Here is a 15,903-nt window from a genome sequence, read left to right on the forward strand (position 1 = left end):
TGTCGATAAAAATAAATTACCTACTTATCAAATTTTAATTTCATATTGTATGGTGTAAGACCTTGTACATATTAGTTTGTATGATATAATTAGGTTAAGATAAGTTTGATAAATTTTGACCATGGTAACTTAGTCAATTTAGAAGGTTAAAAAGAGTATGATACTTCTTGATTAAAATAATTTAATGAATTTGTGATGTAAGAACGAATATGATACATATGGATTAAAGTAACTTTGTAAATATGAGTATGATACATCTCGATTTATTTATTTATTTATATATATATATATATATTATTATAAAGATATGAGACAAGAACATTTTAAACAAATTAAAGGTTTGAGCGAACATCTTGAACAAAGATTTATTAGCTTTGACAAAATAATAATTCACTTTACAACCGATTAATCATTAACATTTATGAAAGAATTTAAATGTCTTTACATGAAAACCAAGTATAAAAGGGTGACTCACCTAAAACACATCTTAAGTTTTTTTATCATCACTAAACTTATCCGGTATATCTTAAAGACAAAGTATATATTGGCAAGCAGTAGAAGAACAATCACCAAAATTTATTGATAAATCAAAATTATCGATAATTTATTAATAAACAAAGATTAATCATGAAAATATTAATTGCTAAATTTTAGTTATGCATTAAAAAATTCATCGACAATTATGTATTGATAATCAAAATTCATCATTGACATTTTTTATCATTAATAAAATTTGTCAATAAATATTGATTTCCTTCTTTATTGTTAGTTGCTATTGCCTTCATCACTTTCTTTATCGGATTGTTGTTGTTATTGTCTTGTTGTCATCACAATTATCTTCCTAATTCTTCTTCTTCTCCTTCTTCTCATCTTCTTTTCATCCACTTTTAGTTATAAAGTTGCGTGAGTTCTGGATTTTTTTTCTTGTGATAGTTTATAAAATTAATATAAGTGTAAATAAACATATTTTGAGTTAATGAACTAAGGTTTAATTGATATGAACAAACCATGATGCTTAAACAAGTCATGATTTTTAGATTTATTATTTAAATTGTTTAGAAGTGGTATTATCGAAATTTTTTCAAAATATCTTTACAAATTGGTTTGATTTTACAATTAAAGCTAATTGCTCTTATATTTTTACTTAAGTAGAGATTTTTCACTCTAAAAATATAAAAGGGATATCCAGGCTTTAATCTCTTCTCTATTTTCACAAAACGAAAGAGTTTTCACTCAATACAACACAAAGTTAAAAATAACACAAAATCGGCTTGTAAGGTGAGGTTTGCACCTCACTTATATATTATATATATTATAATTTGGCCTTAGAACTCGCTAGTATAGGCTTTAACCATGACTCTGATACCATATTATAAGCAGATTTTAAGCTTAACTCAATTCCACAAAATCGACTTGTAAGGGTGAGGTTTGCACCTCACTTATATATTATAATTTAGCCTTATCTTTAGTTGATGTGAAACTTCTAACATAATATTGCGTTTAAAGTTAAAATAAATAAATAAATAAAATTAATTTATACAAAAATCCTATAAATACAAAAAAATAACATAGTTATACAATCTTTAAAATCATTGGAACCTTTCAAGAGTGGCGCTTCTCATTATTCACGCATCGCAAAACGTGGAAGACCGACATTTGTTGGTAGTGGCTTACTAAGTCACTCACTCCAACAACGTAAGTTAAACTAAACAACCAATCAAATCCCAAATTTTGTGATACGAAAATATAAATTAGACACCTTAACTAAAGTTAAATTGTAAGTTTTTTTTCTAATAATGTTTGGCAATTTTTAACTCTTTATTGTTATTTGTAAACTTTTATGAAAATAATTTTCAATTAAAAAAGTAGAGAATGATGTGAAATAAGAAGAATCGATTAAAATAACTTGTTATAAAAAATGAATGTAAATTTAAAGCGATCTAACAATAAAATAGAAAGAATTGCAGAAATTTAAAGTCAGACAAAGATTTGATTTTCAATATCAGAATCTTCACAGCTCCACCACAGAACATGTCTCCTCCAATTAGGTACACATATTCATCAAACCAATGCAATTCAAGTTTCAAACACGCAGCGTTTACTCTGATTTTATATATATATATACTTTTTATCATGTGTTAAACAGGGCCACATGTTCTTGTTCTTGCTTCGAAACTGGGCCCTTCAACGGTAGTTGAGAAAGAGCCAAAAAACGAAAACGCAAAAGACATTGGATGATAAAGAAGGAGATTTAATGCCATGTATAACTCCAAGGGTGAAGTTTATCTTCTTATTGGGAGCAAACGAGAGATGCCTACAACACAAGAAAGTAGTGATGAAGAACCTTCGATTTCAAAGACAGAAAAAGAAGAATAAATTATAAGAAAGTGACATCTTACGCGGTGATGAAGAATTGGAAGAGGTGTTCAAAGATGGAGCAGATCATCTCTCATTGATTTTTGTGTGAAATGGGAGAAAGTTTAGAACGTATAACACAGTTCAAGAAAGCTGTGGAAGATCACGAAGAAAACCATTCATTCACAAAACACATCACTTTCTTAGTTAGCTTTTTCTCGTATTTTATGTGAACCACGCATGAGGAATCTCGAGACTTATTTGTTGGCACTATATCGTGTATGGTTCAGTGACATTACTACAATGCTGAATTTAAAGCCAAATTATAAGGTACAAGATATGTTCTACATGGCGGTCTTCGTTTGGAATTTCGACATTGGGAATAAGTGAATATGAAATTGTAAGATAACTTGTATTCTTTCATTTTCCCTTTTTTAAAAAAGAAATTAAATTATTCCTCCTTTGTAAATAAACAGTAAACGTATTGTGCTTCAAAAAGTTTTTTATAGAAATTATTAATAGGACCCAGTTTTTTTAGGTTTGTATTATTAAATCACTTTTGTAAATATGAAAATATTTTTATTTTAAAAGTATAAGTATTATTTTAATAAGTTTGAAAGTCTGAAATCACTTCCTTCTCAAACTCAATAATATTTTTTTTTTTATTGTTGCATTCTCTTATATTTTGAAAAAACCAGGATACTATTCCGTGTTAAAGTATATAATTGATACATTTGGTATGGTTGTTAATAATCACAGTGTTAAAGTATGTGGTTGTTAATAAATTTAATGTTATCAATATTATAGGTGATAGTGAATATTAATGATAATTTAAATATTTTTATAAATGTAAGTTATAATGGTTATAATTATATATTTTTAGAAAACTATGTAATTATTTTTTTAAATAATCAGCTATATAACTTTAAAATTTTCTGAACAAATGAAGCATTTATGAAATAAAATTTATTTTTAATTAAAAATCGAAGCAAGTGAATTCTAGAATTTATTAGATCGAAATGTCGGGGTATCCATCCAAAATTAGTGAAAATTGCATTTTGTCTTATTGGATTGTCAATAATTGAAAACGACGGTTAATTTGTTTCTCTATTTTTTATTTTAGGGTGACTCTAATTTTTTTAAATAAAAAAATAGAGATTAATTTAATTTGACCTATATGCAAAATTTATTTTTAAAAATCTATTTTAAAGTTTAAATTTTTTAAATCAAACATGATCCAATTTTAAATATTTAATAAATTATAAAAAAATTGTTAGAGATTACTCAGAGATCATTTTGTGATATGTCTTAATTTAACCTTTTTAAGCTTCACCAGGTCACATCAAGTTTAAGACATTTTTGTAATTTTTAGTTTATTTCAAGGGTCTTATAAGATCCACACTCTTAATAATGTTTGATTTGGTTGTTGATAAAAATATATATTTCCAAGACTAGCAAAATACTTTTTATGTTTTTTTATTTTTCATATCATGTCAACATACTGCAATAGGAGAATCTTATACGACACAAATCTTAATCTTATGTGTAGGAGCTCAGGAATGGAAATGTTCTTAAATGATATTTAATAAAAAAAAATATATAGTTATTATAACTTTTTACATCAATATTTATATAGAGAATAGAAACAAAGGAGAGAAGAAAGATGGCAGAGACAAACAAGTACCAAAATACCATATTAAGTAACGTGAAGAAGGAAGAGTTAAAGTGAGTGTTATTACCAGAATTAAATAAATTTTTGTAATTAGATGAGTGAGTATGTGTGTGATGCGAAAATTTACTATTTTATCTTGAAAATATGTATGAAAACAATTATAATTTTCTTGTGACAAAAAATGTAGATGTAGGGTTTGAAGTGTTGAATCTCATGAAAAAACTAAATCAGAATGAAGAGATAGAGAGGGGAAAAGAGGAAGAAAAGTACTTTCTTCAATTATTAGGATTTAGTATTCGAAGGAAAAAGTTTTAACAAACAATATAATTGTCATTTTCAATAAAATAAAATATACTTTTTTGGTCCATTGATGAATTAACTAATTTCCCATTTAGTAATTGATGAAATTATCTGTCCTGCTTAGATAGATTTTTGCAAAACCATCCCAATATATCTTCTCAAACAAAGTTAATGTAAAGCTTAAACCCACGAACTACTGTATTGGTGATCCACATTCAAAGAAGAAAAAAGATCAGTAAGTACGAATATGGACATAATGATGAAATAAGACAATATTTCATAATACATGTACGAGGTAGAAGACAAATCAAGGCAAACAAGCTTGCCCTGTCAATAATTCCAGTATAGAAAACTGATGCAAGAAACATTAATTAACAACAATAGTACTGTACGAAGAACACAACGATTAAAACAACAACAATTGCGAAATAAATGCGTATACAAGCACTACATGAATCATAAAGCGCATGGTGGTATATATCTAAGCAGTGATATCTGAGAAGTGAACCTAATTATTTTGAATCCTAGGAACATTGGAAGCCAGGAGGAACAGTTTTCTGACACGCACTGAGGATGACGCTGAGCGTGACAGGAACATTCAAGTTGACTCCAAGCACATTGGCCTTAATGGCAGTGCAAAGGCAAAGTGCAGCTTCCAAATCCGCCAAGTCTTTGATCAAAGCGCAACAGTCACTCGTAGGAGGATTTCCAACAATAATGTTCACAAGTCCTAAGACCTTACCACAAACACCTAGCTTTAGGGTGTCTTTAGGGCAGGAAGCAGGTGGAGGAGGAGTAGGAGTGGGAGGAGTAGGAGGACAGGCGTTGGGCGAGGGTGGTGGACTTACCTTTGGGCTGGGCTTTGGAGTGGGTGGTGTGGGTGCGGGTGGTGGGCTTACCTTTGGGCTGGGCTTTGGAGTGGGTGGTGTGGGTGCGGGCTTTGGAGTGGGTGGTTTGGGTGCGGGCTTTGGAGGTGCGCAGTCCTGAGCGAATGAAGAGAAAGAAATGAGAGAAAGCAGGAAAATGGTGAGGAGTTTGTGGGAAGCCATAGATAGAGAAAGAAGGTAAAAAAGTGGCATGCAATGTGTTGTTGATGTTGAATGGGAAGGAGAAGAGACGTTGAGGTATTTAAAGAGAGAATGGTAAGAAGCGTGTGAGTGAAAATGTGATGGTTGAGTGTAAGCGAGTGAAGAATGTGATAATGGTTACAGTTGGATGTTTTTGTAAGCTTGTGAACGAGTGGTTCATTGTTATTATATCATGGTTGGCTGGTCCTTAGATATTATCTCTCTTAATTCTTACCCTACTCACAAACTTAAGCCATATTTCTAAATTCGAAATCTTTCATATTCTTTGTGGACTATGTTTATTTTCATACACACTTCTGCATCATAATCACAAACTCAAAATTTCACATTGCTGGCTTCTGTCCATTATGGAAGATGCCGGAAGTCTTATAGAGTTAATTTATAATATATAAATAAATCTTATAAAATTAAATTAAATTTAAAATTTATTTCTTAATAATCATAAAATAAAACGGACAGTTATCAAATTTCAATTATGTCAAATATCTAACATGAATTGAACAGAAATAAAAACAAAGTTGAAAGTATAATTAAATAAAAAATGAATAATAATAAAATAACGTACATTTACATTTATTTAATACACATTATAAAAATAAAATAATCATAAAAAAATAATTTTTTGTATTATTTTAAGAAAATAAAAAAATAAAATTAAATAAATATAAAAAATTGTGTGTTAAAATATCGTTTATAGTATAAAACACCGTCATTTCCTATTATCACAGGACACACCATGGTCATTTTACGAAAAAAAATATTATATCTTTGACAATATTTTGCATGCCTCCACCTTCGTTGAGTGGTTGCAATCACCCAAGATATTTATTGAAAACAGAAAAATTCTCTTAATTACAATATTGTCTTGCTAGTTTTTTCTAATTTAATCATTATGGGAAAGGTATTAAACAGTCTGTTATATATTTAAGGAATTAAGTAATTTTACAAATATCTATATTTTTATCTGGATATAGACTTTTATGAGAAGTGGTTTCAACCGCTTAATGAGAAGCATGCAGAAAAAATTAAAGAAATTCCAAAGGAAATTAATAAAAGGACAAACGTTGTACAACGATATTTGCTTCGGTTTTTTAGCTATTTCCAGGCTGGAAGTAACGAGCAAGGCAAATCCCATGAGAAAGATACTCCGACATAGAAAGAATTGAAAAAGAGAGAGGTTGATATGATATTTAAAATAAAAAGATGAACAAAAGACCGATAACATATATATGTTGATATGCTATTTACAGTATGTTTAATTATAATTGTTCGTCAAATTATTGGAATCAAGTAGAAATCATTACTCTGAAATTCCTTAGTCTTATGTTTATTTTATTTATTGAAAAGACAAAAAAATGGAAAGGTAAAAAAATATTTAAATTGAATAAAAGAAAATAAAAAAATTGTATTAGATTGATTAATATGTAATAAAATAAATGTTTAGTATATATTTGAAAAATAAGTTAAGTTAAGAAGAGGATTTTAAATTTAATTTAATTTTATAAAATCAACTTTGTATTTTATTTTATATGCACATTTGCATTTTTGACCGATTTGTTATTAGGCAGGGCAAAGTATGGTTTTGTTTAAAGCAGGTATTTCATCATTCATAGAGGGGGTGAAACATGGTCCCTTTATCAATGTGAACAACATCAAAGGGATGATTAATGACAATAGTATTGTTAGAATAAGACTGTTTTTTCTACTTTGTAAAATGACAGACATCACATACATACTAGTTTTGTTACTATGAATGTAAGGATATTTTTTTCTTTGCAAAATGTTCAATCTATTCTCAAAAAGATTACTTAGCCTATCATGCCATAAGTTAGTGTTCAAACTATTACAAGAAGATTTCTCTCAACATTGGAAAATACATACAAGTCCAACTTAAATTTAGCTAAATCAATCATCTCTTTCATGTTGGAATCTTGAATCACACGTGGGTTATGTAAAAACACAATCTTAACATTTAGAATACAAACAAGCTTAGAAATGAAAATCAAGTTATACTCAAAAGTTGGAACATGAAGAACATCATCTAAAACAAGTTTCTCATTAAGTTTGACTTCGTTTATATGAGTTGCAATAACCTTTAAATTAAGGTTTAATTATTTTGAACATTCTTATTTCTGTAGGATCGTCTCAAGTAGGTCCTCGTATTGTAAATGTTCTCGATTAGGTCCCTTATTGTGAAAAATTGAATCAATTTAGGCCTCGCCGTTAGTTCCATACTAATACTGTTTAAGGGGGACACGTGTCAGTTTGTGATTTTTTTGAATTTTTTAATTATATTTTTATTATTTTTATTTTTTTTAAAGTAAAATTTAAAAATGCCATGTGTCAAACCGATAGTGTGCCACGTGGCAATGACAGTGTGACATGGCACTGACAATGTCACGTGTCATTGTCAGGCCAAGTGTCATTACATTAGTCTCAATTTGGTCCCTGTACTTTTATTGTGTCTCAATTTGATCCATATATTTTTATTTTGTCTCAATTTAGTCTTAATTTTAAAAATTAAACAATTTTTCCCTCCTCAAATTCAAACAAAGTTTAAATTGTATATAAATCTTAACAAATACTTTTATTAAAATTGATATTTTTAATAAATATTTTTAACAAGATTAAGTTTAAATATATTTATATTTACTTAATCATATAAATGTTAATTATGTTATTTAAATATACCTATAGGGGTTTAATAAAACAGTGACATAACATGGTGGTGTGAATTTTTCAAACGAGTTAGCTCATTGAACAAATTATTAATGTGAAATTTTACTTTTTTTTTTCAATAAAAAATTGGAGAAAATTTTCGTGACAATGGTAATTAAAGGTAGTTTCTTCTTTCATGATTTTCCATGAAAACTTTCACTACAAAAATTCACACCAGCATGTTATGTCACTCTTTTTTTAAACTCTTATAGATATATTTAAATAACATAATTAACATTTATATGATTAAGTAAATATAAATATAATTAAACTTAATCTTGTTAAAAATATTTATTAAAAATATTAATTTTAATAAAAATATTTGTTAAGATTTATATACAATTTAAATTTTGTTTGAATTTGAGGAGGGAAAAAATTGTTTAATTTTTAAAATTAAGACTTAATTGAGACAAAATAAAAATACAGGAATCAAATTGTAACATAATAAAAATACAGGGACCAAATTGAGACTAATGCAATGACACGTGGCCTGACAATGACATGTGGCACTGTCAGTGCCATGTCACACTACCATTGTCACGTGGCACATTATCAGTTTGACACGTGACATTTTTAAATTTTACTTTAAAAAAAATAAATAAAAAAATAAAAACAATAAAAATATAATTAAAAAATTCAAAAAAACCATGAACTGACACGTGTCACATCCTTTAACGGTGTTAGTATGAAACTAACGGCAAGGTCTAAATTGATTCAATTTTTCTAAGGGACCTAATCGAGAACATTTACGATACGAGGACCTACTTGAGACGATCCTACAGAAATAGGGATGTTCGAAAAATTAAACCTTAAATTAATTGGAAAAGACACGTGTATGTTCTTAATGGTTTTGTTCCACAAGAAATTATTGTGTCAATTGTTCTTGAGTACAAAATATAAATACTTTTATCTTTTATATTGCAAGAACTTTGTATAAAATGAATTTTTTAAAAATAATTTGATACAAAACAATTATTAAAATAATTAGAGTTCAAATGCATTTTAGATGAAAATAAAAAGTTATTATCAGACCAAAAATTATATTTAAAAATATAATATAATAAAATGAATTTTTTAAAAATAATTTGATACAAAACAATTATTAAAATAATTAGAGTTCAAATGCATTTTAGATGAAAATAAAAAGTTATTATCAGACCAAAAATTATATTTAAAAATATAATATATTAAAATAAATATTTTATTCATTGTTTAATATTTTCATTTTAATTATTATTTATAATATAAAAACATATATTAATAAAGTATTTAATTAATTAATTGTATTTTAATGTAAAATAAATTTTAGTGTTTATATTTTATAATATAAAGATGTATATTAATGAGATATTGAATCGTATATCTAAGGGATAAATATGATTTCTTATCACTTTAGTTAAAATTTTGTGTTTATTATACTTTTAAAAATTAAAAAAAATATTCTCTTAAACCTTGTGTGAGATCTCGAAAAATTAACCCATGATTATACTGTCAAATCTGTCATTAATACACTGCTGAGTCACCTGGCTGCTTCCATAAATGCATCGCGCCACACGTTCAGTGCATTAAAAACGCACTTTGCACTGCATGCACGAGCGCCATGTGTCACGTAGAAGTTTCGGAAGTCAGAAGTGGGAGTGCAGGTGTCAGCAGAGGAGACGCTCGTTCGTTTGGGCGTGAAAATTAACAAAACTGAGTTTCGAAAAACGCTTTCTCACCTGCACGCACTACTTCTTCTTCCTCAGAACCAAACCTTTCATTTTCTCCAACTTCTCTCTAGAACCAGTTCACCTTCTTTCTACTGTAACTCATCATCTCCTTCTCCGATCACGTTTCAGAACCGTAGAAACACTCCTGGAGACGTGAGCGTCATTCTGGACCGAACAGAATTTTGATCGGAACTGGTAAGTTCTCGTCGCTAACCGTTCGTTCTTTTGGTTTCATGCGAACCCTAGTTCTGGTTGCATGCATGGGTTCTAGGTCTAAATTATTCTGATTTCTGGTGTTTTAGATTTAGTGGAAACTGTTGAGCGAAACCTGAGAGTAGGAAGTTGTTAGAGGAAGCGCTAAATCTCGCTTTTTGGGAGTACACTGCTATCCAGGTAAGGGAAGCTTAATAATTTGGTTTATACATATATGATTGTGTGCGAGCATGATAGAAATAGAATGTATGAGATGTATGCTGTGTTTGAGTATGCCTGAACGATCGCTGTTATGCCTGAGTGAATATGGTATATGTTGATTGATACATATGAATTGGATAATGATGATTATTGTATAGTATGATTTGTTAATATGAATTCTATAAAGTATGTGAATTAAATGATGAATCGGAAATTATAAGATCATGAATCGTATGAGAAATGTTGAGTTAGAATAGATGAAAAATCTGAATCTGATAAGCTTTTCTATGATAAAATACGTTCGTCATCGTACAGTCTTATACCGTTCGGTTTCTATTCAATCGCTTAAAAATGAATTCTTTTATTTGAAAAGAGTTCTGAAATTGGACGAGCGTCCCATGAAATACTATGTGGAGCGTTCGGCTCAACCTAGTGGTAATCTTGTAAATTAAATTAAGTCATTATCCCTTATATTTATAAAACGGTAGCGCTCGGTCTTACACTGAGCGTTCGTTCTAAATGGAGCTCGGTCTTATACCAAGCGTTCGTCTTAAGTAGCGCTCGGTCTTACACTGAGCGTTCGTTCTAAATAGCGCTCGATCTTATATCTAGCGTTCGTCCTAAGAAGTGTACGGTCTTATACCGAACGCTCGTCCATACCTTTGATTCCAGAACGTACGTAAATAGCGTTCGTCTCAAATTATCAGTAAATGAATATTCGCTTTCGGTCATTGACTGGCGGTCGATCCTGTTAAACAATTGTCCTCAGAGTACTAAACAATCGTCTTGTTGTATCTTTATTCTTTTGAATTTAGTCTAAAGTCTTTAAATCTAAATTATTCTGAAACATTTATATTATATCGCTAAGAGTCGATTCATTCAACTGATTCTAGCAAAAGTCACGTTCGTCATGTTCAAAGCGTCAACTTTATTATTTTTGAAAAGAAGATCTCTCGGTCTCACTCTTGACGTTCGTCCTCGTTGTGTAGAGGATTGAACGCTCGTCTTTTATGGAAGTGGAACATAGAATGAAAATGTAAATAAAAGGAAGTATTAAGGTGTGCGAACCCTATAAGAAGGGAAATTATGATTTTGGTATTTGAACGAGTGTTCCATGGAGGGACGACTCATATATTGGATATTAAATTTGGTAAAGTATGACTGTGGATAAGTTAAGACTCGTTGTCCATCCTGATGTTCCGTGAATACTATCTTCATGTAGAGGAAGTATGTCATGTGTGGGAACGGCAGGAGGTCCTTAGTCCATAAGTTAACATGGGCGACGTAAGAACGGACTGACCTCGAGTGGCAGCTGTTTGGTGTATCCCAGTTACTACACCACTCGGGTGCAAGGACGCTGTAACTACACAGATTCATACGGTCCGGACGGTCGGTCTATATATATATATATATATATAAATGTATGTTGGATGATGTTATGTGTTGAGATATGTGTTTGAATGATCTGAATTGTTAGTATATATGTTGACGTATGAATTAAATTACTTAAGCTTACCCTTTCGTTTTTCCTTGTGTTGTCGTCTTGTATATGTACGTTCGTCCTGTCATTGCAATGATCATCCGTGTGGATGTGAGCAGATGGAGGTGCGTCACTTGAAGAAGTGCTAGAAGAAGAAAATTTGGAAGACGCTAACCTGGTGGATGTGGAAGTTAAAGCCGAGCCTTAGAGCCCTCGCATGGTTATTTTATTAGTTTGTTAAGTTTAATTGTGGACGTTCGGTCATAGTTTTGTAAGACCGTTCGTCTCTGAACTTCTGTCTTTATCGCGTTCGTTATTTCTGTATGTTAAACCATTCGGTTTTTTTTTTTTTAGTCTCGTTCAGAATTGTAAAGACTGCACTGTTTTATTTGCTTAATGTAATTAATTCTGATTATGGTAATTACTATATTTTGGGATGTTACACCTTGTTTATTCATGTGACAATGAAAGTTGTAACATCCTAAAAATACAGTATAAAATCATATAAGAGAATAATCACATATTAATAATATTACATAATCAGTCTTACAAAGGATCGGAAGCACAATTATGGCCGAACGACCTTACAAAATAGCATGAAATTAAAACTGTACAATGGCTACAACTAGACCGAATAGTTTACAAAATAAACTTATACCTAACGGTCCTACAAAAGAAGAAGCTAACAACTGACCGAACAGTCCTAAGGTTCAGTCTTCACTTGCATCTCTTCTAGTGCTTCTTCCAACAGTTCTTTTCCTTCTGCTCACATCCACACGGATGATCATTGCAACAGGAAAGACAACAGAAAGAAATAAACAGACAAGACAAGAAAGTAGGGTAAGCTTATGTAATTTAATTCATGGATCAAACATATATATTCATATCACATAGGTTTTATACCAATCAATTATACAAGATCAATCATTCATTATTGTATGCAATAGACACCCATTTGACTCTGACTGTCTGGACTGTATGAATTCTGTGTAGCTACGACGTTCTTGCACCCGGGTGATGTAGTAACTGGGATACCCTCAACAGTTGCCACCCGAGGTTAATTCGTTCCGTCCAAGTTAACCTTATGGACTAGGACCTCCTGCCATTCCCACACATGACTTACACCTCTCTACGTGAGAATGAGTAATCACGGAATATCAGGATAAACGCCAGCTAAGCCTTGTCCACATTCATACTTCACCAATCCAATACCAAACCATGAGATATTCCTCCATGGAATACTCTTACATAACCATATTCATTTTATCCATATCACATTCCATCATATTTCATTATCAAAATATCAAACCGAACCAATTGTAACAGAAATCCCATATGACACTGAATACTGAACAATAGCCTACAACATAAATACGAGACCGAACACTAGGAGTGAGACCGAGAGGTCTTCAGCTCACAAACAGATCAAAACCGAAAGATTTATTATCAGAATTATGAAAGAAACCGAAAGGAATAACACTCCATAGTAAATAACAAAACCGAACGCTATTTACTAGGTGAGCCATTTCATTAAACTGGCCCCTGAGAGTTCAAACCGAACGCCACGAAGCCTAGGCCGAGTACTAAGATTCTAGGCCGAACACCATTTAGAGACCGATACTGTTTGACACCAAATACTAATAACTGATAGGATACTATGAAGAAACCGAACGCTATTTATACTTAGATTTTAGTATGAGACTAACATTAAAGAGACCGATACTGTTTGACACCAAATACTAATAACTGACGGGATACTATGAAGAAACCGAACGCTATTTATACTTAGCTTTTAGTATGAGACTAACATTAAAGAGACCAATACTGTTTGACACCAAATACTAATAACTAACGAGATACTATGAAGAAATCGAACGCTATTTATACTTAGCTTTTAGTATGAGACTAACATTAAAGAGACCAATACTGGTTGACACCAAATACTAATAACTGACGAGATACTATGAAGAAACCGAACGCTATTGAGTTTGGCCGAACACTCTTATTTTAAAAATTGATAATGATAGATTACTGAGACGAGACCGAGCGCTTGGTTTAAGACCGAGCACCACTTAGACCAAACGCTCAGTTACATATATCTAATAATATAAAACTGATCGTCATTAACTAAATTCTCTACAGAAGAAGAATTTAGTTTAGACGGACGCTCAAAGGAAAACCGAACGGTCAATACTGACTCTCGGTTACAGTTTACATAATTCTGCAGATTATTACAGAATCACTCTCATATAATATCCCTACCCTTTTTATGGCTTTCATTAATCATCAATACTTTTAAACAACATACAATATTTCATCATCAACCAAATCATCAAACATAATATCATTCCAGATTCTCATCTTTTATATTCATATACTCATACAGCCAACAATGCAGTAACAACCATACTTCATATTCATTCAACAATCAATCAACATGCAACCATTCAAAACAAGAATCTAAATCAAATTATATAAGCTTCCCTTACCTCTAATGTAGCCGAACGCTCAATGATGCAAGATATAGCTCACCACTATCAGAAATCTTAGAGTTTTACGGTCACGCTTTATGAAACTAAACCAAAAAAAATACCAGAAATACTCAGAATAAGATGATCCACTCATGCAACCAGAAATCTGGGTTTGCATGTGAAAGAAAACAAACGTTCTAAGGAGAAAGTAACTCACCGGCTTAGAACCACAACTTGATCGATTTAAATGAAAGCCCTTGATGCCAAGAGTGTTCAAACGGTGCCTGAGTGATGATCGGAAGAAGAAAAGATGAGAATTTCTTAGAGAGAAGGTGAAGGAGATCTAGAGAGAAGGAGGAGAAAAGTCAGGTTCATAAGGTTGAAGAAGATGAGTGCATGCAGAAAAGTGACACGAAATTTGAAGTTTGATTTTTACTTATACCGTCAAAACCGATCGTCCAATCTGTATCACATACCTGTCTTTCACTTTCTGAATTTCAGACACCCTTTAACTTACACATGTACTCCACTAAGTTGAGGTTTTTATGAGTCTGACATAAGTTTTAGGGTGAATTATAATATAATATTTATATTTTGTTAGAGAGAAAAATTTACATATAATTTTATAAAAATAAAATATGTACGGTAGAAACTTAAATTACGTGGGTTACCTTACTCAATATAATGTCAATCTATGTTTGAATAACATGATGTGATATCGGTAAAAATATAACATTAACAGTAATAAACAAATTAATTAATTGGTCCAATATAAATTATACTCATTTAGATAAAGTGATTAATAATTTAAATTATACTCATTTAGATAAAAATTGGTCTAATATAAATAACACAATACATTAATTAATTTAATTACTTTTTATTATTATAACATTTATTATCATACAGTGTATCCAGCTGACTTGAGTATAATAATATTTCTTGTAAACACATTTTACTTCGGTCTTGAAAAGATTTGAATCTAAGACATATTTCTTGTAAACACATTTTCCTTCTGTCTTGAAAAGATTTGAATCTAAGACATGTTGACAAGAAGTTGAAATTCGTTTATAAATTTATTTGTGGAGATCTTTATATTATAATAACAAAATAGGTATATAATTTTTAATTTTAAAAACATGTGTTTTTAAAAATAAATTGAAAACAAAAAACATAGTTGTATTCATAAAAATATGATTGTGACTCCAAATATATAATAACTTCAATCATATAATATAGGCGTCAACATCCGAATAAAGAGAACAGTTAGAGCATGACTTGCAATTAAGTACGAAATTACAGTCATCCAAATATGAAGACAGAATTTTAAACTTAAACAGTTTAGAGTACTCAACACACAAGAGTTCAAATAGTAAATTCCTAAGTAGACTGCGCTGCAGCATCAGTATCCTCCAACTCTTGCTCCAAAGGTATCTCCTCAACCACATCTGCTCCCATCCAAGTGGATGATCATCGCAAAAGAAAACATACACAAGCAGCACACAACAAGACAATCCAAATCATACCCTTCAAACCATGCAACATGTACTCAACACGACTCATCCGGATTGGTATAACTGTCGAACTATTGATAGTCTTTGCACTTGCATAGTTTAGCTGGCACTCCCCAACACTATGCAAGGTAAATCTCTCATCTGTCTATGTTTAAACTCTAAGACTATAGACGATGACCTTC

General features: G+C 30.6%; 1 protein-coding gene across 1 annotated transcript; it reads right to left on the minus strand.

The window, feature by feature from the left end:
• Positions 1 to 4,779: 4,779 nt before the first annotated feature.
• Positions 4,780 to 5,439, minus strand: LOC108330657 (putative lipid-binding protein AIR1). The gene has a single exon (XM_017565165.2). The coding sequence runs from the start codon at positions 5,404 to 5,406 to the stop codon at positions 4,852 to 4,854; it is 555 nt and encodes a 184-aa protein (XP_017420654.2). The 5' UTR covers positions 5,407 to 5,439; the 3' UTR covers positions 4,780 to 4,851.
• Positions 5,440 to 15,903: the final 10,464 nt, after the last annotated feature.

This window comes from Vigna angularis, chromosome 4 (assembly GCF_016808095.1).
Source record: "Vigna angularis cultivar LongXiaoDou No.4 chromosome 4, ASM1680809v1, whole genome shotgun sequence".
Classification (NCBI taxonomy): Eukaryota; Viridiplantae; Streptophyta; class Magnoliopsida; order Fabales; family Fabaceae; genus Vigna; species Vigna angularis.

Excerpts from the sequence above, each read along its gene's own strand:
- LOC108330657 (XM_017565165.2), bottom strand. The coding sequence starts at position 5,406 with ATGCCACTTTTTTACCTTCTTTCTCTATCTATGGCTTCCCACAAACTC.